Source organism: Suhomyces tanzawaensis, assembly GCF_001661415.1.
Source record: "Suhomyces tanzawaensis NRRL Y-17324 unplaced genomic scaffold CANTAscaffold_3, whole genome shotgun sequence".
Lineage (NCBI taxonomy): Eukaryota > Fungi > Ascomycota > Pichiomycetes > Serinales > Debaryomycetaceae > Suhomyces > Suhomyces tanzawaensis.
Genome location: NW_017963638.1, coordinates 364,617 through 388,253, shown reverse-complemented (window position 1 = coordinate 388,253; position 23,637 = coordinate 364,617). Strand labels below are relative to the sequence as shown.

General features: G+C 47.2%; 9 protein-coding genes across 9 annotated transcripts; 5 read left to right on the top strand and 4 right to left on the bottom strand.

Moving 5' to 3' along the window:
* The first annotated feature begins 328 nt into the window (after nucleotides 1-328).
* On the top strand, nucleotides 329-2,815 carry CANTADRAFT_25610 (uncharacterized protein). Its single transcript, XM_020207477.1, has one exon. It carries the CDS (start codon nucleotides 426-428, stop codon nucleotides 2,481-2,483), a length of 2,058 nt encoding a protein of 685 aa, XP_020064848.1. The 5' UTR covers nucleotides 329-425; the 3' UTR covers nucleotides 2,484-2,815.
* Nucleotides 2,816-2,884: 69 nt separating this feature from the next.
* Nucleotides 2,885-3,643, bottom strand: CANTADRAFT_28669 (uncharacterized protein; the record flags this gene model as incomplete). The annotated part of the gene is made up of 2 exons (XM_020208257.1): nucleotides 2,885-3,107; nucleotides 3,213-3,643. Coding segments are annotated over 2 exons (654 nt in total), but the record flags the coding sequence as incomplete, so codon positions are not given.
* Nucleotides 3,644-4,256: 613 nt separating this feature from the next.
* CYP1 (peptidylprolyl isomerase) lies at nucleotides 4,257-4,745 on the top strand (the record flags this gene model as incomplete). Its single annotated transcript, XM_020206645.1, has 1 exon — nucleotides 4,257-4,745. One exon carries the CDS (start codon nucleotides 4,257-4,259, stop codon nucleotides 4,743-4,745), a length of 489 nt encoding a protein of 162 aa, XP_020064846.1.
* Nucleotides 4,746-5,616: 871 nt separating this feature from the next.
* On the bottom strand, nucleotides 5,617-6,198 carry AHP2 (Ahp2p; the record flags this gene model as incomplete). Its single annotated transcript, XM_020211552.1, has 1 exon — nucleotides 5,617-6,198. The coding sequence occupies one exon, from the start codon at nucleotides 6,196-6,198 to the stop codon at nucleotides 5,617-5,619; it is 582 nt and encodes a 193-aa protein (XP_020064845.1).
* Nucleotides 6,199-7,732: 1,534 nt separating this feature from the next.
* On the top strand, nucleotides 7,733-10,066 carry CANTADRAFT_49196 (uncharacterized protein; the record flags this gene model as incomplete). Its single annotated transcript, XM_020209680.1, has 3 exons — nucleotides 7,733-8,003; nucleotides 8,166-9,890; nucleotides 9,975-10,066. 3 exons carry the CDS (start codon nucleotides 7,733-7,735, stop codon nucleotides 10,064-10,066), a joined length of 2,088 nt encoding a protein of 695 aa, XP_020064844.1.
* A 338-nt stretch (nucleotides 10,067-10,404) lies between these two features.
* CANTADRAFT_49729 (uncharacterized protein) lies at nucleotides 10,405-11,676 on the top strand (the record flags this gene model as incomplete). The annotated part of the gene is made up of 1 exon (XM_020209746.1): nucleotides 10,405-11,676. The coding sequence occupies one exon, from the start codon at nucleotides 10,405-10,407 to the stop codon at nucleotides 11,674-11,676; it is 1,272 nt and encodes a 423-aa protein (XP_020064843.1).
* A 429-nt stretch (nucleotides 11,677-12,105) lies between these two features.
* On the bottom strand, nucleotides 12,106-17,022 carry YCF1 (ATP-binding cassette glutathione S-conjugate transporter). Its single transcript, XM_020207476.1, has one exon. It carries the CDS (start codon nucleotides 16,861-16,863, stop codon nucleotides 12,256-12,258), a length of 4,608 nt encoding a protein of 1,535 aa, XP_020064842.1. The 5' UTR covers nucleotides 16,864-17,022; the 3' UTR covers nucleotides 12,106-12,255.
* A 1,458-nt stretch (nucleotides 17,023-18,480) lies between these two features.
* On the bottom strand, nucleotides 18,481-20,703 carry SEC1 (Sec1p; the record flags this gene model as incomplete). Its single annotated transcript, XM_020209586.1, has 2 exons — nucleotides 18,481-18,596; nucleotides 18,639-20,703. The coding sequence occupies 2 exons, from the start codon at nucleotides 20,701-20,703 to the stop codon at nucleotides 18,481-18,483; spliced, it is 2,181 nt and encodes a 726-aa protein (XP_020064841.1).
* Nucleotides 20,704-22,041: 1,338 nt separating this feature from the next.
* Nucleotides 22,042-23,136, top strand: CANTADRAFT_49258 (uncharacterized protein; the record flags this gene model as incomplete). Its single annotated transcript, XM_020209688.1, has 1 exon — nucleotides 22,042-23,136. The coding sequence occupies one exon, from the start codon at nucleotides 22,042-22,044 to the stop codon at nucleotides 23,134-23,136; it is 1,095 nt and encodes a 364-aa protein (XP_020064840.1).
* Between the last annotated feature and the right edge of the window lie 501 nt (nucleotides 23,137-23,637).

Here is a 23,637-nt window from a genome sequence, read left to right as displayed (position 1 = left end):
GCTTTGGATCTCATGGAAGAAGAGTAAATGAATAGGAAAGTATTGGGACAGAATATTTAATGTAAAGAGTGGTGCAGTTGTGCTGTATCCCCACCAGAATATCTGGATATTGAACTACGAACTACTGTATTATCGTTGACGAAACTACCACCAAATCTACTATACAATGTCGTCAGGTGACGGAGCCTTCATGTGTTAGTCAATCAACCGTAAGCCACAAATCGGTGCTGATCCACACTTAAGCCACCTCTATTTTCCCTAGTACCTAAATGAATTGATTTTCTCCATATAAATCAGTTGACATCATAAATATCACTAACTTTCCCTCTGAATCTGTACATTTAGAAACCCTTAACTCAACTTAAAACACGTTTGTTCGTATTGTTAAATCTAATGATTACTCACCATTTCCTTTAGTCCTTCCAATGTCTCACTCTATGTCGCACTTCTCCAGAAACCCATCTCATCTGCGACATCCATCTCAACTAGGATATGATATGACGGAGGATACCAACATCGACGAGCAGCTTAGGGCCTTGCAGCCGTCGTCCCACACGGCCATGGCCCCGATAGTACCGTCAGAAGCGCTGGAACTGTCGGATTCGCCCTCAGACTCGGCATACGAGACGGCAGAGTCTCGACCTCGAACAGCATCACCAGTGCCACGCAAGCCCAAACGAGTCCGAGTCAAGCCAGAGCCAGAGCTTCCCATGTTCACAGTGGAAAAGCCGGAGCTGACAGCAGGATACGTGAACAACAACAGGTTGTTTCGCGGAAACCCCAACTACGTGGAGTTCTACAATAGGCATGTGGAAGAGACATTGAACCCGATTCCGAACTCCAAGCGAGACATGAGGCTCTTGGGGTCCAAGGTGACCAACGACGGCATCATCTACTACCACAGTTACACCAGCAAGCCTGGGAGCGTGTGGAGCGTTGTGGAAAAGGACAACTTCTTCCGAGCACTAGCGTTGTACTCCATCCACCGGGTGGATCTCATCCAGGAACACGTTCCCACCAAGAGCCAGGCCGAGATCTTGACATACTACGACATGCTCCGTCGTGAGCTCCACCACCGCAAGTACGGACGCAATCGAGCACGCTATTTCAAGTACAAGCATCGCGGACGTAAGTCGATCCGTCTCCCCAAGTACGCCCACGGGTTGCTCCGTTACGACGAAATGCCCATAGCCTACGAGATGAGTGAGGAGTTCATCAAGTTTGAGGAGGAGCAGAGCGAGCCTATCTCGTTCAAAGAGCGCATGAGGCTCAACGACACTGCCAGGCACTTCAACAAGAGCTGGCATGCCTACACCAAGGTGCACGACGCGCATCTCATTGACCACCAGCACATGGACGACATCGCAGCCAAGGTGCACTGGCAGCAGAACGTGGTGGATAGACAGGGGGGACCCAAACTGGCCCCCAAGCTCCACATACGCTCGTTGGCATTTTTCGAGGAATTGGCCACTATCGTCACTAAACGCATCGTGTTGCGGGCCACCGAGCGCAAGATGCTCCGTCTGACCGACTCCGTGTTGGTCACCCGCTCCGACATCGTAGCAGCTGTCAAACTGCTCGGATACGTCCAGCCGGAGCACAGGTTCAACTGGAACCGATACTGGGCCGACGTGCACCGTCGTCTCAAGGTGAACGTAGTGGACGACATGACCAACGGCAGGACCATGCCTCCAGGCGAGGTGGAGCAGTACTTCTTGAACCACGCCAACTACGAGGCAAACTACTTTCCGTGGGTCAAACTCCAAAGCGACTGGGAGGTTTTTGGGCCAGGATTCACAGTGGAAAATCCGTTCTTGGGGCTGGCCCACGGGATTTCAGCCGAGGCAAACGAAGCGAACAGCCCCACCGTCGTGGACGTCGACTCGTTGCACCGCAACCAGTTCAGGGCCCGTCAGCGCAAGGTGATGGATGCATTATCCGAGGGTCGCACCAAAGAGTACGAGATGATCCAGGAGCATTTGAACCGCGAGGAGGAGCTACGTCTCGAGAAAAGCGACTACAACGATTCACGCGTGCACGAGCGAGCGTTGGCCACCTACCTCATGACCCACAACAACTTACACACCACGGGACGAGTGTATACCGAAGAGGAGGCCGCGATCGTGTTGGAGGTGTGGAGGCTCGAGGAGGAAGAAAGACAGTTCTACCTCGAGCAGACACGCAAGGAACAGGCCGAGTTGACTGCGCAGTACGAAGATATCCGCAGACAGGCATTGGAGAGGGTGCAGCCCGGAAAAGAGACCGTGGAAGAGCCAGTTATAGAGGCTAGCGAATCGGAGCTGGACATGAGCGAGTCAGAGCTGGACGCGAACGAGTCGGAGCTGGACACGAGCGGGTCGGAGCTAGAGGAGGCGCCGTTGGCAGCTGTCCAGGAGGACACGCCAGCCATCAAGCTTTCGCGGGGATTGGTCAACTACTTTAAACATACATTTGCCGACTACGGGGAGCCGGACCTCACGTGAAGTATAGCGTGACATCAAACTGGCAAATATGCCATTGTCGCTACTTATAGATATAGCCCACACACGTGGCACCCGTATGTACGCCCGCAACGACCATAATTCAGGACCCTAGTCCCTGTAGACGCCGCAAATATCCTTACTACCATACATCTATCATTTCTGTCAGAACCCTGTCATATGTGCGTCATGCAACCTAACGGCCATGCCCACCCCGTCTATTATACGCACCTAGCGCAACCCGTAAATCCCTACCCCTACTATATACTTAGCCCGATGTAGACCCCATCCAACGCCATCACTCCAATACAGCACGCAACTGCCATGCCATGCCCCTTATTCCTGTTTACCAGCTCCAGCTTTCCCCGCGTGTAGAGCGGGAGCTGGCGCTCCACCCCGCCAAATATTGTTCCCACCTCGAAGAGAATGAACTTGTAGATGCAGTAGAACTTGATGGAAAACTCGCTGAGGGTGTACACCAATAAGGCATTGCGCAACACGGCAGTGTCTGCCAACAATGGGAAGCCGGTGTTGATGTAGAGGAACGAGTGGCTGACGAAGATTGGAAGGTAGTTGTTGTTGCATTCGAAAAGGAAGGGGTATGGCTCGTCTTTGTATCCAACCGAGCTGTAGGCTTCAATGTTGCCCAAACCAGTATGTGGCTTCTCATTTGCCATAATATCGTTATCATGTACAGGAAATTCGCCATTGGAGCCCTCCTCTCCACCCCACCACCACTCCACAAGGTTCATCACCATGATAAGGTAGGGGAACATGATCTGGCCCACCAAGCACGCCTTCAACACCGTCAGCACGCCAGAGCCATAGAGAAACGACCGTTCGTGGTCCGTAAGAAGCAGGTAGCACCCGTAATTTTGAGCCAAAAAAAGCACGGCTTCGATAGCAACCGGGAAACGACATTGAAGCAGGAACCGCAAGAGGAACACCAAGTTGATGGCATTGGAAATGAGATCGAGCACGTAGTCCTCGGCAAAAAGGAGCTCGTACTGTTGCGAACGCACCACCAGCTGCAAATGGGCTCCGTGGACGAGAGACCCCGACAAAAGGAGGAGTACAGAGGTGGCCACCGGGTTGTGCACCACTCTGCACATGTACACCTCCACGAAATGGGTGTAGTTGTTGAACATGATTGCGTGGGGACTAATTTTGGTGCGCAGCGAGCATATATAAGGCTAATGAGACGTTTTGTGGCACGCCATTGACGTGAAAATATCGCAAACGAGATGCGGCTGGTTTCTATTAATACTACTGGGTGTGAACTGGGGCTGATGCGTCCAGTGGGGGCGCGCAGTCGGGATTGTGCTGGTACCGGGAGGCGAAGGGAAGGTGATGCTGGTGAGGAGGAGAGGGGGGGTGGGGGGCAGACTTGGGCCCGTAAATTACGAGTGACATGGAGGCAGTGTGCGGAGGTAGGCGAGGGAGGTGCAGGAAGGTGCAGCAGGGGCTCCACGTGCTGGTCCCAGCGGTGGGGGCACGACGATTAGAAAACGGCGAGCGCACTACCGGTAGGCGCACGCCGGATCTCGCCCCTGGGGCCACCGGCTGGCGCCAGGGCTCGCGGCCCCGCACGCCCATGATGTAACTGTCGGCTTGCTGCAGAAATCCCATGCAGACACCGCCCACGCCGACACTCCAGACACTACCCCCATTCCCGGACCACTCCTGCACACAGCCCCGCCAGCGAATCCTTCCTCCAGCTTCCATCCATATAAAGTGGACGTTTTGCCGTTTTCTCAATTGCTCCATCATCCAAAAATGTCCCAAGTTTACTTCGATATCGCTGCTGACGGAAAGCCTTTGGGCAGAGTCACCTTCAAATTGTACAACGATGTTGTGCCAAAGACCGCCGAAAACTTCAGAGCCTTGTGCACTGGTGAAAAGGGTTTCGGTTACGCTGGCTCTGCTTTCCACAGAGTCATTCCAAACTTCATGTTGCAAGGTGGTGACTTCACCAGAGGTAACGGTACTGGTGGTAAGTCCATCTACGGTGAAAAGTTTGCTGACGAAAACTTCTCTGCCAAGCACACCAGACCAGGTCTTTTGTCCATGGCTAACGCTGGTCCAAACACCAACGGTTCCCAATTCTTCATCACCACTGTTCCATGCTCGTGGTTGGATGGCAAGCACGTTGTCTTCGGTGAAGTCACTGAAGGTTACGACATTGTCCAAAAGGTCGAAAGCCTCGGTTCCAACTCTGGTGCCACTCAAGCCAGAGTCACCATCGAAGCTTCCGGTGAATTGTAAGCTAGTTAGGAGTTTTTAGTAATGCACTGACTGCAATTGACTGATGTAGATGGTAGGATGCCTACTCAATGGCTGAAGATGAGTGGTGAGTAGGCAGTTGATTGATTGGCGAATTTTCAATAGCGAATGGGTAGCCAATTGGTTGCGTAACTGCAATTGCTGGTAGGAATATAAGGAATTGATTGATGGGACTCACTGGTGCATTTCAATTGGCAAGATTGATGAGTACGGATCTCTCCGGTAGAGTTCAATCGGCGAATGAAACCACATCTGTTGAGTGGGGATCGATTATTAGTCTTGCTGGTGAAATTTCAATAGTGAATGAAGAGGACAGACGCAGGTCAATTGTCCCGATTTCAGTGTTTCGACCATAGGTTGGGCTCAGTATGTTGAAGAGGTGCTAAAGAGGTGTTATCCAACGGTAGTGAAATTACCTCTTTTCGCTGTTCTGGGTTTAGGTGTTAACTACGGTAAAAGTAGTGAAATTTCACTAGCCTGGGCTACCTTATCCAATTGCCTTGGAAAGATCAATGTCAATTGCCTCGCAATGTCATTTTGGTGTCTTGGAGTATCGTAGTTGACTAAACAGTGCTAATACTACAAGAACGCAATAAATCCAATCCAATTCTTCAACTTAGGGGGAATAATTCGACTAATTGCAATCAATGCAGTACTACAAAAAATACCCAGTGATCTGCCTAGTCAATCTACACACTGCTGGTGAACTATACGACGAATGGGCCGAAAATGGCCAAAATTGACCAGTAATATGTGTAATACCGACGCACTAATTACAGCCCAATGACTACTCATTGTGTGGTGGAATCAGTGACATTCTATCTAGTGGAATTATCCCACCTCGCTACTACCACTACAACTTGGAGGTCACGGCTTCGTAGCCACTGTGCTTGACACCCCTCTCGACCTCCTTGCCCAAGTACTTGATCTTTCTTGACTTGGCATCCACCACCAAGCCGTATCTGGCAGTTCTGATGCCCATTCCGTTGGCACTGGCATCCACAGACAAGTCGTGGGCTGCACTGAACTTGGCGGCAGGGTCGCTGGCAAAAATCACCCTTGGATAGTCGCCAGAAGCCGACACTGACGCTTCGTTCTTGATGAGCAACTTGCCCCAGGCGTTCAACACAAACGCATCGTTTGCACTGATGATAATCAAGGCACCTACCTTCTTGTCGTTCTTCAAAGCAGCCAAGTGGGTCAAGTAAGGAGGAATGTGGTTTTCCGTGCACGTGGGAGTGAAGGCCCCTGGCACAGACACAATCACCACGTTGGGGGAGGAAGTGTCTGCTAACTGGTCGAACAATTTGTCCAATTTGAGAGGGGTGGGGATTTCACACGCCAATGCGCTGGCTGTCTGGACAGTAGCGAGGTCAATTGGGACGTGGGTGAATGTGACGTCTTTGGGGAACTGGTCGCCTTCTTGAAATGACATTTTGTGGGGGAGGGGCTAGAATGTCGGTGGATTTTGGGGGCTCCCTGGCTTTTATAAGGGAGGGCCGGAGATCTCCAGGCAGGTCACGTGTGCTGATAACACAGCGCCACCATGGTAGAGGAGAGAGGGAGCAGAGAGGAAGCAGGAGGAAGCAGGAGATAGTGAGCAGTAGAGAGCAGTATAGCCGTGTGTAGTGACTGTCTGCTGGTTAGCCGATGTCAGCTTCTCCCAACTGCCTGCACCGACTGAGAATTTGGGCCTAGAATATGAATGGTTTCAGAATCGGACACTCCTTCAAGCTTAAAAAGGATAGAGGAGGTGAACGACGGCTTTGGCTCTGGAAGCAGCGATCTGACACTAGAAGGGATGTGTAGTAATCCTACAATGGGCCTTTGTGCGGGCCGTTGCTTTTCTACTGAAGGCAATTGTGGGGATCCAGAGGGGCCATGTATAAATAGCTAATGACAAGAGACTGTGCCAAAATTGATAAATGTCGTGTCTGACAGGGTCCATGCAACTAGCTGAATGCGGCAATGACACCAGGCTGTATAGCCCTCTGCGTGGTATAGAACATCACCAAAGTTGTCTGGGCCCCGCAATCGTCGACGGAATTTGACAACTCTAGCTGTCTGCTCCCGAATATCGAGGAAGCTCTGTTGTAGTACAATGCCAATACCTTCATGCTGCCATTGACAGGCCGCAGGTTAGTTTCAAATTTGATAATAAAGCCCGGCCCCAAACGAGCATGGGAATATGCATTGCACCACTGGAGTGTCTGAGTGGTGATTGCCCCTGGAGGTGTCTGCCCACATATTTCGCAATCAATTCTGTTACTGTAGTACTATTTATACAGTAGTTATTCGTAATCAATTTAGTTGCTGTAATATTTACTAAATATAGTATGGTAGCCCAACGTATTTTACTTCTTTTGTTGACGTAATATTCTTAAATAGACTCCATGCAATGATTTGACAGAAATATAATAAACTACGCCTGTAGAACGCACACGAAGCTTGTGTATTTTATTATATAAAGAAGCCCATGACAATAATTGATCAGATATATCAATCGTTCGCCACCTAAATGCACATGGACATTTTGGTATATTCCTGGAATTACACTCAACGCCTCGATACTCATCCATCCCTCCTCAATGGCACTAACATCATGCCCTGGCCTCGCCCGTCGTCTGACACTCCAAACCGACATTTGTCGTTGCATTGTTAGTGATGTCGCGGTGTCTCGCACTCAGCCGTCTCCAGCCGTCTCTGAATCACCTGGAGCTCATACGGCGGTGTCAGCCCACAACGTCCTCTCCACTCCACCACCCATAAACCGTCGATTCCTTTCCACCTCCCTTAACTACCATACTGATCTTCCCCCACCTCCCGTATACGTACTTCTCTTTCTCTCCTTTCTCTCCTTCCTCTCCTTCCTCCAGATCGGTTTGCAGGTTACCGCGCGCTACCCACAGGTTCTCCCACACTAGATCCACCACTCTCCTCTTACAGCCACTGATCCGTTTCCCGCTGCCATGGATGGGGACTCTTCGACTCGAATCAGTCCCACCTCGTCTCGTCCCGATAACGAGCCTGTCGGTTTGGGAATCGACACTCCCACCTCAGAATCCAGTCCGTGGGCAGACTCTCCCACCAGAACCACCACAACCTCCATCACCACTCCCACCAGAGACCCTCAAGAGGAGTTCCACATCAAGCCAATCAGACTAGCGAAGCGCCATCACGAAAAGCGTCTGTCCATCTCGTCTGCGTCGTCGACTCCTGCTCCTTCATCGCCTTCTCGTCGTCTTCTGGGTACAGCGGCTAACTCCAAGCCCAAACCAGACGAGTTCCAGTGCAGACCAATCCGTCTTGGAAGCAGCGGCAGAAATAGAGACAGCAGAGTGTCGGTAGCACGCACGGAATCCGACGTCAGCAGCAGCAATTCGCAAGATGGTCCCTCCACAGGCTCTCGTGGCTCCAGAGGCCTGTACGGGTCCATGACTGGCGCCACAGCCGTCGAAACTGGTTCAGGAACCTCTGCAACCGATAGGATCCACATCAAGAACTTGCCAATCTCGCCAAACCCCGTGTCGATCCCCAAACCAGACTCGTCCCATGACATGATCTTCGCGGTGGGCGTGGTCGATTTCCACCACCAGAGAGGCCCCGAGGTCCAGTGGTGGAAATCCAACTACCACACCGAGTTCAGCGACGGGTTGTTCAAGAATTTGTCGTTCCAGGCGTTGCCAGATGGCTCGCACTTGTTTGAAGAGACCTTCTCCAATTTCAACTTGGTGTACGACTTCAAGTCCGGCAAGTCCATCGACGACATGAAGGACTTGAATCAGTTCCAGGGCGATCCGCGCAACTTGAGAACTCTCTTCGGGTGCTCATGCGTGAGACAGGTCAAGACAAGCGACCTATCCAAGGAGGAACTTGACAGAAACAAAGATATAACCAGGTCCATCGTGCAGAAGGCCATCGTGGTCATTGTCAGGAAACAACCCATTTTTAATAAAATCAAAGAGAAGTTGTCAATCATCACAAAAAGTTATTTTGAACAGGACGATTTCCACAACGTTAGTTTGTTGGAGAACTTGTTCGAAAACTTGAATTCCAATTACAAATTGGTCGACAACGAATTAGAGGAGTCCCCTCATAACGAATTGCTTAAGGAACAAAAGGACTTGAAGGAGGAAGAGGAATTCTTTGTAAATTTGAATCTTAAAAACTCGATTCTCAAGTTCAAAACCAACTTCTTGATCATTTTTAAAGCATTATTGTTGGATAAGAAGATCATAATTTACTCCAACAATAACTTAGAAGTGTTAACCCAGTTTCAAAACAATCTAATCAGTTTGATCCCCAACCTAATCAACAGTTTGGATAATTCGGGGTGTCCCCTCATTGACTACATTGAGACCAATGGTCCATTATCAAAACCCAACTCATTGAACACCACCAATAGAAAGTCCATGCTTAGATTTTTTGGCTTACCATTGCAAATATTCAATACCAAGTCTTCATTCTGGAACCCATACTTACCATTGCAACAACTCGACGAATTGAGCGTCGAAAGCTACATGATCGGTTGTTCAAACTTATTGTTTATTAATCAGGCAGAAAAATTCAAGGTTGATTTAGTTGTCAATTTGGATACTGATGAGTTGACTTATCCCAAGACTAAGCCCGAGGAATTTTCCTTGAGTCACAATGATAAGAAGTTTATCAATAACATGATCAGCACAATGAACAACCAGGAGGATGATTACATTGGAAACGACGATTACATAAGATACCAGTTTGAAGACTACCTCAGCAGCTTAATCGCTACGATGAGGTATTCTCAATATGCTGATAAGTTTAAGCAACCCCCACCAGGATTTGCCAACCCCGATGGAACCATTCCGTATGGAGTCGGGGATATAGGCTTGTTCAACAAGAAGTTTATTGAGGTATGGAAGCAATCCAACAATTTCAAAATCTGGAATATCATGGCTGATGAGTTCATTTTCAACTTTATAGATCCAAAGCATTTAGGAGTGGAGATATCGGAAACTAACCAAACATACAAGAACATTTCTAATTTTTTCAACAATTTCAAGCTCAAGACTACTGTCCCACAGGAGGATTTGGAACAAGGGAATAGGTCGAAGGCTCAGAAATTCATTACTGACGACAATGCCAAGGGTGAAACGAACGACCCCAGTGAACAAAATGAAGCTCTGGGAAGTGCAGGCAAAGAAGACGAATCCCACCAGGACGGCTCCGAAGAGGGCTATGAGACCATAAATGAGACTGATGCCCAGAAGCCTAACAAGAAGTTTAGCATCTGGAATACTGGCTGGGGGTTCAAGAAGTCTTAGTCAGATGTGTATAATAATATCCCTGTATTAGCATTGCTATAGCTATCTTAAGCACAACGAGTCACCGTCTATTAAATGTAAGAAGGCTGGTGTATTTTATATTAACCAACACAATTATGGTGATATACTACTTGGCCCTCAATAATACTGGTAAAAAAAAGTGCCCAGGGCTGCAATTGCCCTCCCACACCAACAACTGTTACATAACGTAAACCATTCACTGTTCCACTATTCAATACATACAATATTGTAACTGATAAGGGCGATGCCATCACGTGCTCGAAGTCACGCGTAGACTCATCTTAATGGAATTTTCAGTGTATATTGGGAACCCAACCATGAAGCACCCTTTCCAGCTCCTCCTCGCCAACTCCAAAGGAACGCACCTCTTTGTGTCCGTCAAGAACCATTTGCAAGTCTATGATTTGTCCAATGGTAACGTTGTGGGCTCGTGGTCCGATACAGTCGACATTTCTGTCCCATCGAAGAAACAAGAAAAGAAGGTCGCAAGTGTAGAAGAGCTGAAAGGAGACAAGAAGCTCAAAAACAACGACGCAAAACCTGTCGCTGTTGCTAAGACACCTGTTCCTATTCAAGGAGCCACTCCCATCTACAATTACATCAGATCATTAAACTTATCCAAGGATGAAAAGTACTTGGTGGGAACTACCGACAGCGACAAGGCTGCGGTTATTTTCGAGGTCGACTTGGCCAACAGCGAAAACTGCTTGAAGATCATCAAGCGTCAAATCTTCCCCAAGCGGCCATGTGCTGTTTCAATCGGAGATGACTCGGATCTTATTGTTGCCGACAAGTTTGGGGACGTTTATGCCACCACGATCGATAGCGAGCCACCAGTGGACGAGAAGGCATTGACTCCGATTTTGGGCCACGTCTCGATGTTGAGTGATGTCAAGTTCACCCGATTCAACGGCAAGAAGTTTATCTTGACTGGAGACAGAGATGAGCACATCAGAATCACCAACTATCCCAAAGCGTACGTGGTGAAAAACTGGTTATTTGGCCACCATGAGTTTGTTTCCACCTTGCACATTCCCTCGTATGACCCCAGCTTGTTGATAAGTGGTGGTGGTGACGATTATCTCTGCTTATGGAAGTGGTACGACAACAAGTTACTTGCCAAGATAGAATTGAGAGACTTGATCGCTCCATACTTGACGGAAGCCCACATGCCAGCAGAGAGATTCTTGAAGCCTGACTCGGTCAAGGAAATTTCCATCACCAAGATCTTGACCCATTCAGTGGACGACAAGAAGATCTTGCTTGTATTGTGCGAAAACACCAACTGCATCTTGACCTTCGAGATTGCAGGCGACTTCTCCGTCAAGCACTTACAAACTTTCGTGACCAAGGACTCCATAATAGATATTTGCTTGGAAGAGACCAGTGGGAGAGTTTTCGCATCCATCGACAGAGAGGAAGGTGATCTTGTGGAACTCTACGATTTGGGTCCTGACGGCCAATTATCGGTGGCTTCCACAAACATGGGCACCAAGATCACTGAAGGAAACCACTGCCAAGTGGAGTCCCGTCAGAACTTCTATCCATTGTACTACATCAACACCTTGAGAAAGAGAAGTGAACATTAATGTACCATAGTAATAGAAGTGGGCTACTCCACATATGTTGTACGTCCAGTTCATTTCACTTAAAACTCTCGTTTAATTCATAAGAAGAAACCTAAATAATTCTGTATTATATAGGTTAAAATATAATTGATCCTCGATAAGTTGTGTTCTTTAGGTCGTTATTTTTCAGATAAAAAGATCAATGTAAGTCAATGATGAGTGTTGCAGTAAAGTATCCGGTAGTGTAAATTAAAGGTGTAGTGTCAGTTTGAATTGCAAGTATTAATCAAACTAAAATAATACCGAAGAACATTTATTTGCATACTTGGAAGCTTAGTACTGAATATTCGAACCGTATCTCAATGTTACTTGATGAGAATTTGATTAATTTTGTACAGAAAGGCCTCCAAAACATACGTAACTAAATTTTGTATTCCTATAGACATAATAATTCTGTTTATAGCATATTAATTTATTTCTGACATCATTTTGCCATAATAGTTCCAAGAACGTTTCACTTTGTGCACATAGTACGAATATCTTAAACTTTTATTACTGTTATCGATTCTATTGAGAATTTTCCAACTATAAGCTTGTTCCTTATTCGTCAACGAAACCACCTTGCTTGCACAAGGCGTAAAACAAACTGTCTTTCTTCTTAAGTAAGTTGGCTGGTGAGTCGAATTCAGCAACTTCTCCCTTTTCTAAAACGATAATTCTATCAGAATCCAAAATGGTATTCAATCTATGAGCAATGGTAATGATGGTCTTGTTCTTGAACTCAGTTCTGATAGTCTCTTGAAGAATCTTATCAGTTTCAACATCGACTGCAGCAGTAGCTTCATCAAGAACCAAGATGTTAGACTCGGTCAATTTAAGAAGGACTCTACCCAAGCACATCAATTGTCTTTGACCGATAGACAAGTTAGAGCCACCTTCTTGAATGGCAACATCCAAAGCAGATTCGATAGTGCTATCTTCGTCCCTTTGGGAGTACATCTTATTCACGTGGTCTTTCAAGTGGGACAATTCCAATGCTTTCCAGATTTGTTCATCAGTGAAAACATCAGTTGGATCCAAGTTCGATCTAATGGTACCTTCAAAGACTTGGGAGTCTTGTGGAATAATAGAGAGTTTTTGTCTCAAGTCTAACAAACCAATAGAAGAAGTGTCAATTCCATCAATTGCAATGTCACCGCCATACTTTTCAATGATTCTAAATAAAGCCAAGGTAATCGAAGACTTACCAGCACCGGTTCTTCCAACAATACCGATCTTTTCTCTTGGCTTGATGTCCAAGTTAATGTTCTTCAAAACCAAGTCTAATTCTGGTCTATATCTGGTAGAATAGTTTTGGAACTTGATTTCACCATTTGCTGGCCATTCCTTCGATGGTCTGTGATCTTCAATAATTTCTGGAGCTTCGGAGGTTAATTCAGAGTATTCCAAAATTCTTTCAACGGAAACGATGTTGGTTTCGACTTCAACGGTCATTCTGACAATCCAGTTCAAAGCTTGGGTAGTTTGCAAGGCATAAGACACAGACAAACCAACCATACCGGCAGATAAAGTACCTGAGCTCAAAGTAAGAATAGATAAACCAGCAGAGGCCAAAATGATAATAGAACCCAAGAACTCCAATCTAACAGCCAACCATCTGTTGGCATTAATAGCAGGGTGATAAGCACTCATGTTCTTATCAATTCTGTGTTCATTCATGAATCTGAATCTTTCCTCTTGACCGTAAGCTCTAATAATAGAGACACCAGTTAAAGATTCCTGGAAGTTGGCAAAGATTGGAGATCTCGAAACGGAATCCAATCTTCTCAATTCACGAGAAGTTCTCAAGTAGTATTGCTGGTAGTAAATGTACAAGGTTCCAAGTGGGACAATAACGAAAACAAATTGCCATGTGGAGAAACTGATAACACCGATAGTGAAGAGAACTCTAACACTGTTGGCGAAGAACATACCAAATACAGAGCCCAAAACTTCATCGATCTTGTAGACATCACTTGAAAATCTGTTCAAAATTCTACCGATTGGGGTGGTTTCGAAGAAAGACATTGGAGCTCTCAAGACAGTAGTGGCCATCAGATTGTGCAATCTTCTTGAACCTTGGATGGTGCAGAAAATCCACATGAAAGCGTTTTGAAGTAAAGTGGCAATAGAGTATCCGAAACCCATCAAAAAGTAGACACCCAAGTACATACCAACGTGAGGGTTGTAGCCAACTTCGGTGTTAACTTCAGACCAATGCTTTAACCAAACATTAGAACCAACACTGACAGCCATACTCAAAATAACACATCCCAAGTAAACCATAACGGAAAGAGGGTTACATGCCTTGGCGTAAGCCTTGTAAACATCCCACTTGACTTGACCTTGTTCCAAATGTTCCTTTCTTGCCTTGGTTTCGTCATCTTCTTCTTGTTCATCAGCATCGTCAAAGTTCAAAGAAGCATCAGAAGCTCTTCTTAAACTACCAACTTCAAAATCAGAATCAGAGTCCAATTCTAATTCAACATCAGGACTCTTGGTACCATCGGTTTCAGTTTCTTCAGTCTTGGAAGGAGATTCTTCCTTCTTTCTTCCGAATTCATTGATCAATTGACGCAACTTAGAGTTGTCTTGCTTCATGATATCTTCGTAACTACCTTGTTCGATAAGTCTACCATCACTAACCATATGCAACTTGTCAGCAATACTCAACACATTAATAGAGTTGGTAGCCAAAACTTTACACTTGGTCTTCAACAAACCATTTGGACCTAAAACGTGATCAGTCAAATGCTTACCGACGTGTTCATCCACAGCACTCAAAGGATCATCCAACAAATAGACATCAGCTCTAGCATAGACAGCTCTGGCAAGAGACAATCTAGCCTTTTGACCACCAGAAAGAGAAATACCCTTTTCACCAACTTCGGTTTGATCACCCTTTGGTAAGATCTTCAAATCAATGGTTAAGGCACATGCCTTCAAGACGTGTTGGTAAAATTCGGGGTCATATCTGTGACCAAACAAGATGTTATCCTTGACAGTACCGTTCATGATCCAAGGAACTTGGGAAACATAAGCAACCTTACCATGAATCTTGACACTACCATCTAACTTGTACAAGTCACCCAAAATAGCTTGGATGATAGAAGATTTACCAGAACCAACCTTACCAACAATACAGTCCAATTCACCCTTCTTGGCTTCCAAGTTGATGCTGGACAAAGCAACCTTGTAGTTTTGGTCACCCTTGGCCTTGGACCACAAGAAAGTACCGTTGTTGATGGAGACAGCAGTGTCACCAATCTTTTCGGCTCTTGGAGCCTTGACAACGGCATCGGATTGTAATTCAGCAGCAGTCAAGAACTTGGTCAATCTAGAGACAGCGACTTGAGCTTCAACGACGTTAGTGATGACGTTAGGAACCATAGCCAATGGGAATTGCAACAAGTTGAACAAAGCTAAAGCTGGGAATACAAGATCAGTAGACAAACTTCTTTCGCTTTGGGTTAACACGAAGAGGGCAAAGGTAGAACAAGAAACCAAAAATGGAGCCAAGGTCCAAGTGGAAGTAGAAGCGGCTCTGAAAACACCCATCTTCATCAAGTTGTTCAATTCCTTCTCGTTTCTAACAACATTCAACTTTTCCAAGTATGGGTGTTCCCAGCCATACAACTTCAAGGATTTGATGTTGTTCAAAATTTCACTGATCAATCTGGTTCTTTCATCCTTGTACTTCATTTGGGTCTTTTGCAACTTCTTTTGGAAGGTGGCAAGATAAGCGTTCAAAGGAATCATAACCACCATGATGACCACACCGGCCCACATGGAGTTACCAATCAAACCGTGCAAGGAGTACAAACACAAGATAATTTGGAAAGGACCAGACCAGATGATCTGCAAGTTTTGCACCAAGTCTTGCAATCTTTGGGTGTCAACCGACATCAAGTTGACAATGTCACCGGTGTTGGATTCCAGTTTAGTTTCATTAGATAAAATCAATGCTTTACTGTAAATCACGGAAGTAAGAGAGGACTTGAGTTTCATACCCAAATCGAAGGCTCTTTGGAAATATTGGTGCAAACAAGCGGTTTGAGTGACGGAGACGATGAACATACTTCCTGCAATCATGAAACCCTTGGTCAAAGGAATAGGCTCGCCTTCCTTGACGGATCTGGAGTAGTCATTAACGAAATTAATCAACAATCTCAACAATTGAGGCTGGATGAAGGAAAGGGAGTCTTGCAAGCCCTTGAAAACACCACCCAACACGAATTGAGCACCGAATGCTTTGTAGAAGGCCCAAAACAATGAAGGCTTGGATTGGGCTCTCCAGTAGCGGTAGAATTCGTTGGAGGTTCTGGTAGCCTTCAATTCCGCAGGCAAGGTTGGCAAGTCCTTCTCAGTCAAGTACTGAACGTAACCCTTCTTCATCAAGCCACCCATCCACTCAAAGGTGATTCTGGAGAAGATGTTGGCGTTGTCGTAGGGAGAAACCTTAGGCGACGCAAACGACGAGATGGGGGTGATGGGGAAGTAGAGCTCGGCTGAGAGCACGAGCAACGAGCTGAAGGTGGACAAGATCACCAAGTTGGCGAACTGGGTGTGGATCTGGTTTCTCAAGTTAAGGTTGACCACGCGTGTCAAGTTGAAGATGATCTGGAAGAGCCAGTAGAACAACAAGACGCCATTGGGGATGGTGGCCTTGAATTGCTCGATGTAGTGGATGGCAAACGCCACCACGGTGGCACCTGCGTTCAATGCCAATGCTGTAGAAATGATGCCTGTCTCGCCATTGAGGTTGTACAAACCCACCTGGAACCCCAAGTGGACTGCCACCAATACCAACTTGGCGTAGAACGACCATGCCACTCTGTTACCGGAGGTGATTTTTCTGTTTCTAAGCACATGGATCTGGTAGAGACCCACGAGCACCATGAGCAAGGCACTGCCCCCAAACAACACACCCTGAAGGAAGCAGGGGGTGAAGTCCTTGTAGACGGGAGATAATGGACCCCATCCATCAGGCGATGAACATGCTAACAATCCTGCTGGTGCTGAAGGCACCGACCCGTTGTGGGCGGCTATGGGAGCGACATCGCCACTTTGTCCGAAGAACATGAGCGGGAGGTGTCCAGACAAGTCCCAGCCATTTCCGTAGAGGGAACCTGCGCGGACGGCGTTGATTCCAGTGTCTATCTGATCCATAACGACTGTGGAGGAAGAAAAGAGCAGGGATGAGAAAGTTGTATGAAATTTAGCTGGTAGGACGAGATGTCGTAGTCCGATTAATAAGCACTCCCAATTGGGAACAATGCGGGTTGGCAGTGATAAGGCGATGGGCGGGCTGGCGGCGGGGGGAGCGCGTGGCGCACGGCACGAGTGATGGCGAGGGCCGCTGGGGCTTCTGGGAGCCCCCAGCAGCGTCGTCACTGTGGCACTGTCGATCTTCCGGTAGTTGGCGGTCCGTCTGGCGGTTCCGACATTTTCGCATTTTAGCATGTTAGCATTTTAGCACCCAGCCGGGCGCGTGAATCGGGTTGCGAGCCCGTGTCTGAGCCGCGCCGCTCTGGGGATCTTCTAAACCAGATACCTCAGATGAACGCCACCACGGGGCGCTAAATCGGTACAGGGCACTGGAGGGGGCTTACAGCGTGCCAGGAACTTCTGGAAGGAGGCCTGTGAATTCCACGCCTCGTGGGGGTCTCCAGCGTTCCATAGAGTCTTCAGACACTAATTGACTGCGGGTTTCGAGCCCGCGCTGGCACGGACTTTTGACGGCTCCTGGATTTTACATGATAAAGCCGGCGTTTGAACGGATTCCGGAGCCAGCCAGCTGACTCAGCACGGGACCATTGGTCAATTCCGTTCAATTACTAATGAATAGAGCACGATAACGCACGAAGCACAATTGCGGAAATTGTGTCTGACAGAAGGTGTCTGACAGAATTCACTCAGTAGGTTGGGGCTAGTCTGAAACTGCTTTTTGATGCTGGTTACTGATAAGAATCTATGGCCACAATTGGTACAATGTTCGAAACATCGACCCCGGAAACTGCCCAAAGGCAGCCTCCAGGAAGTTCCTGATGGAAGATTGCGTAATTACGTCAAGTCGATACTCCCCTGATTATTTTTCACCACACCCAACCACTCAATTTAGCTCGTAAATTAACGAAATCGCAGCGAGATTCCACCATGATATTGTCTGTGGCTGATTCCCCACGCCGGATTCGCATTATTGTGCAGCGAGACAAACGCAATGCACCCGAATAGATTACGCTACCAGTCGTGGTTTCGATACTTGAAGCTGGCCAAAATTCTTCCTTTAAGAAATTCAATTGACTTAGTTAATTATGATGCTACGCCCGATTATCTCTTTTGGCCTGTGAAAGTTCGCATGGACCTGGTTTCTGAGTTCCGCAATTCATAATTCGTGTTTTCCTTCAATTAAATTAGTAGTGTGAATTAGTATACCATTGGATCATATGATCAATTGGCTTTGAAGATCCCTGAAGTCCAAGAACTTGTAATTATCTGGCAAATTTTGCGTTTCCTCACTATCTCTCTTGTTCTACTGAGGATTCGAAGCCCCCGTTCTTTTTAAACACAAAAGCGACACTTTTCAATCCGGATTATACAACGTAGACCTGTACAGCTCTACGGAGACATCGACATCGCGCTAGAATCAACTAATTGCTATTCCAATCACCTGTCGTATGCACAACTGCTGTATTTTACACGGAGCTTCTATTCAATCTTCTATTCGCAACTCGCTCTATTTGTCTAACTGATTCTGTAAACTGCATGATTCGAATGTCTGAACAACTACCTGAACAACTTCTTCAACTTCGATCTCTTCTTCTCCTTCTCGGGTGACAACGGAGCCTCTGTTGGTATCGTATTGGACCTCTTCTGGTAATGAGCAGGAACAGTGCTAGAAACTCCACTGAGATTTCCGCCAGGCATTCCGCCAGGCATTGAACCAGGCCCAGGTCCAAGATTTGGTACACCCATGGCAGGCTGTTGGGGCATCTTGGGCTGTCCAGACTCAAACAAGTAGTTGGGTGGGTCCCGAGGACGGCGGAACTCCTTCAAGATGTTCAAATCCAAGTCGTCAGGCGTCTTGATATCGTCGATGCTTTGAAGACCAATCAAAAAGTCCCTTGGTTTCAAAATAGACTCAGATCCTATATAGAAGTCCTTATTGGTAGCCTGTGAAAGTTCGTAAATGGACCTGATTTCCGAGTAGGTGATTCCACCCGCCACGTAGCAGAAGATCCGCTGCTTTGGTCTCATCAGAGACGATAAGCTCAGATTGATCCGTGTAGACGATTGGGCCCATGAAGCCTTGATCCGCGAGTTTCTCAACGAAGTATTAGGTTGGGTAGGGGTAGAGGATCCACTGGTGGGCACGTCATCCTCAAGTGGCTTGTCTCTGAAGTACGGAAACTCCTCCTCATCCAACTGGTACTTGGATGCGCCTTGCAATGCTCTCTTGATACCGGGACCAAATCTTGATGTATTGTAGGTACCCTCGTTGGTGATGGTGTGGAACATCTCCTTTTCGGATCTTTTGTCTTTGACATCCTTTCTGACTATGGGGAACCCCAACTTGTGAAGATTAGTGAAACATCTGGAGATCAACGAGATAATTTGACGGTCGTTAACCCCAATAAACTTGACCAACTTCACGAAATCAGCCTCAATCAAGCCACCCCTGTAGAGTCCGTAGATCAACACCAATCTCATCTTGTCATTGACGTGCAAGTCAGTTCTTGCCAATAAAGTGATCAAATCGTCATGTAAATGCTTATTTCTTTCGCCTTCAAAACTCGTTCCCTTGGCAGCGCAAGTCTGCTCGAAATCAGCCGCAAATTCAGCCAATTTTCTCGAAGAATTGATGTCAAGACACTCGTCAATCAACGTTCTGTGTAAGGTGATTTGTTTTCTTTCCTCGTCAAAGCCTTTCAAATGGGCAACCACGTACATCAAATCACTGGAGGTCGAGGCTTTGGATCTGTCCACCATCAAAGGGTTGTTTTTGATCAAGTCGGAGATCTTGTTCATGATGACCTCTGAAGCCTCGATGATATGCAAATGTCTTAGGTTGACCCAGTCCTCGTCGTCCTCATTGTCCAAGTTGGACTCGTTCCGTTGGACCTCGCCACGCTCGTTTTCGGTGGAGTACTTGTAGGTTCCGGTTCGTTCCAAGCTTTCCACCACGTCCATGGCCAACGCCTGGTAACTGAACTCGTGCAACAATGGGGCGTATAAATCCAAGGTTCGATCACTGATCAACAAAATGGACCTTGGCTTGTCTTGAATTGAAGGGGGAGGGTAGTCGTGGTTCAACCTGGCGTAGTCGTCGATCTGTCTCTGGAACTCGTCGGCGATCAACTCAGGGAGTCTCGATGCTTGGTGGATGGCGTTTTTGGGAGAGTAGAACCGGATCAACGGGTACTCACCAGTGATAATCATCAAGTTGACCAAGGATTTGGCAGCCAACTTGACCTGGGGGATCACGAAGTCTGAACAGTTGGTGTTGTAGTAGATGGGCATGGAGTTGGGCGTCTTGTTGTCGGTCAAAAACACCCTTGTTTCGACGGGATAGAAGTTGCTGTTGATGTAGCGAATCTTGGCGCCGCCCTCGAAGTACCCCAACACCTTGGGGTTGTTGATGAAGTTGGGTGAGCCGTAGAAGTGTGCGATTTCGCCGTGGTCGGGGATGGGGAGGAAGAGGCCCTGGCCACCCTTGTAGCGGTTGGTCTGCACGTCAGCCACGATGCACTTCATGTTGTAGACCGTCAAGTCGATCAAGTATATCGCCTCCATGAACGTGTTCTGCTTGCGGTTGGCGTCGATCTTCTCGATGCTGGTGACCACCCGCAACAAGCTCTCTTTGGTGAGGACTCGGTAGATCACAGGCTCGGTTTTGTCGTCGATGATCAAGTTGTACAAGGTGCCGGGACGCTGGACCTCCTTGATCTGGGCGAGGATGTATTCCCGCTGGAGGTTGAGCAAGGAAGCCGGGTCTTTGTTTTTGGACATGGGTGGAGATAGAGTACTATGGAGTGCTGGAGTGCTGGAGTGCTGGAGGAGTGCTGAAGTGCTTATGGTGGGTTGATACTGTGATGGTTGTGCTGGTCTATCTGCCTTCTGGTGCCTTCTGGTGCCTGTTGGTGCCTTATGGTCCTGGCGCTTGTGGTGACCTTTTGGTGATTTTGGTGATCCATTCGAATTTCAGTGCGTGTGTTACGAACAAGCGCCTGACGGGAATTCGCAGGAATAGACCAAGCAACGAGCAGGTAAACGAGAGGCACAAACGAGCCAGTCACAACAGGCAGAACTGACCAGCCTAGGAATAATTCACCAGGCAAAAGTCATTAGACTGGAAACTCATCAGCCAACACAATTCTTTAAAGAGACACGGTTCATCAGAGTTGCTAGACGATACCACAATCTGTTCACCATCAGGCTCCCACCAGCAGACACCAGATAGACTCACTAGGGAGGAACACTCACCAGGAAGACTCACTCGACTGGGAAGACTCACTCGACTAGGAATACTCCACTAGACAGACATCACTAGACAGACATACCTCTAGACTGGTATACTGCACTAGAAAGGCGTACCTCATTAGCCAGGCACCTCTCTAGACTGGTATACTTCGAGACAGATATACTTCACTAGACAGACATACATCTACGAGGCCACGATTAGAGTCAACTAATCACCACTCGCTACGCAGGCATTTCCACGAGACACCACGATATTACCCCAGCCAAGGAATTCTTCCACGAGCTCGACCACGAATCACTGTCCCATAGACTCTTCTGTCCACGAGCCTACACTCTCTTCCTACAGGATTCAATCTAAGCGAAGCGAATTCTTACGAGACTAGGCTTGTTTTTACGAGATACCTCCATCGGCTTTACTACCCCCAGATCCTCCCATCGGCTTAGGCAGAACTCCCTCCAGCTTACTTCGAGACACCAAGACATTATTTTCACGAGTTACTCGTCTTTTTGTCCCAACTCCAAGCTTCTGTCACAACCCTTACCACCAGGGCATAACTTAGGCCAATTAACAGCCAGCCCAGAAAAACTCCCATTCCACGGCGCAACTGTTCACCCTACTCCACAAGCCTCCAGTCACTAGGCTCTATTTCCAGGTCCACCTATACCAGCTCGACCAGCCAGGCATTACTTCACGAGCTCCACCAAGGAATTACTCTCGCACACCAGGCTCTACTTTCAGACCTCCATCATCATCTTTCACAAGACAACTGACGTCTCAGGCCACCATAACCTTTGAAATAGCCATTATTTCCTAGGTATTCTTCAACCTATTCCCAGAATCCACTCGTTATTTGCCCTTTCCATACCATGTCAGGCGTACGTAACCCCCCCTCCAAACTGCTCGAGGCTGCTGTCTACATTGCAGGCTGGTACCTCTTCTCGTTGTCCATCTCCATCTACAACAAGTGGATGTTTGGCAAGGGTCTTGACTTCAAGTTCCCCATTCTTATTACTTCATTCCACCAGTTCTGCCTCATCTTTCTCAGCACAGGCGTGCTCTACCTCCAACCTCACCTCCATCCCACTGTCAACGAACCCACTTCGCTGGCCATGAGCTGGCGCAGGTTCTGGGCCGTGTTCCGGATCGATTTCTGGACCTACGGACGCCAGATTTTGCCCTGCTCGTTGGCATCCAGTGGTGATATCGGCTTGTCCAACGTATCGTTCCGTTTCATCTCGTTGAGTCTCTACACCATGTTGAAGACCTCGTCGCTCGTGTTCGTGTTGTTGTTCGGACTACTTTTCCGGCTCGAGAAGTTCAACTGGCGTTTGGTAATTATCGTGCTCGTGATGACAGTTTCGGTGGTCATGATGGTCAAAAAACCCGACAACGTCGACTCAGCCGATGACCATAACGTGGTGGGTATATTCATGGTTCTCACTGCATCTATGGTATCGGGATTGCGGTGGTCATTCACCCAGTTGTTGTTGAAGCGCAACCCCTACACCGTCAACCCCATTTCCACCATTTTTTACATCTCCCCCTCCATGTGCATCACCCTCTTCCTTTTTGGATTGATCTTTGAAGGCTGGTCCAATTTCATCTCCTCGCCAATCTGGGAACTCAAGGGTATCTTTGGCACAATTCTTCTCATGATTATTCCTGGAATATTGGCTTTCATGATGACCTTGTGCGAGTTCAAGCTATTGAGTGTTTCCCAGGTGACCACCTTGTCCATTGCCGGCATATTCAAAGAATTGTTGACCATCGTGTTGAGCTCGATCATATTTGGAGACAAGCTCAGCTTCATCAACTGCGTAGGGTTGGTCATAACCTTCATGGACATCTTGTGGTATAATTATTACAGGTACCATGAAAACAGGCTGTTGAACGAATATGCTAGTGTCAATCAGGATGAGGAAACAGAGGACGATATAGAAATGGATGACAGGAGCAAGTAAGGGATCTGTGTCCCATTTTTTGGTATTCTCGGTGATTTATACAATAGACTGATTCCACCACCAAGTTTCGTTGGTATCACAAAACGATATACTGATCGTTCACCGCATGTTCCGTTGGTATCACAACACAATAGACAGTTCCAAGTTCCACATCGTGAATGTTCACAGTTAATATTCCAGGCTTCATAGGTTTGCTTTCACGGATGCCATCCACCCACCACTCACCCCGTATGATTTATATGAGCATCTTCTCGTGGAGCCACGATTAAGTAACAATCCAAGACCCATCATCGTGTGAATTATTTAAGTGTATAGACTAATAGAGACCAGACCCAGTTCATTACAAGCCAGATAAAGGCCTTGTATCTTGTTAGAGGTACTATGCTAGGGTACTATTCCCATGATGCTACTAATTTTCGTAGCCCGAGAATTATACTCAAATTAAGCCCACAATTCTATAGTATATTTTGGGTCCCCAGAGGATTAGGCTCAAATAACCCC

What these genes read in the sequence shown, in the direction of transcription:
- CANTADRAFT_25610 (XM_020207477.1), top strand. Translation starts at nt 426, where the DNA reads ATGTCTCACTCTATGTCGCACTTCTCCAGAAACCCATCTCATCTGCGA.
- YCF1 (XM_020207476.1), bottom strand. Translation starts at nt 16,863, where the DNA reads ATGGATCAGATAGACACTGGAATCAACGCCGTCCGCGCAGGTTCCCTC.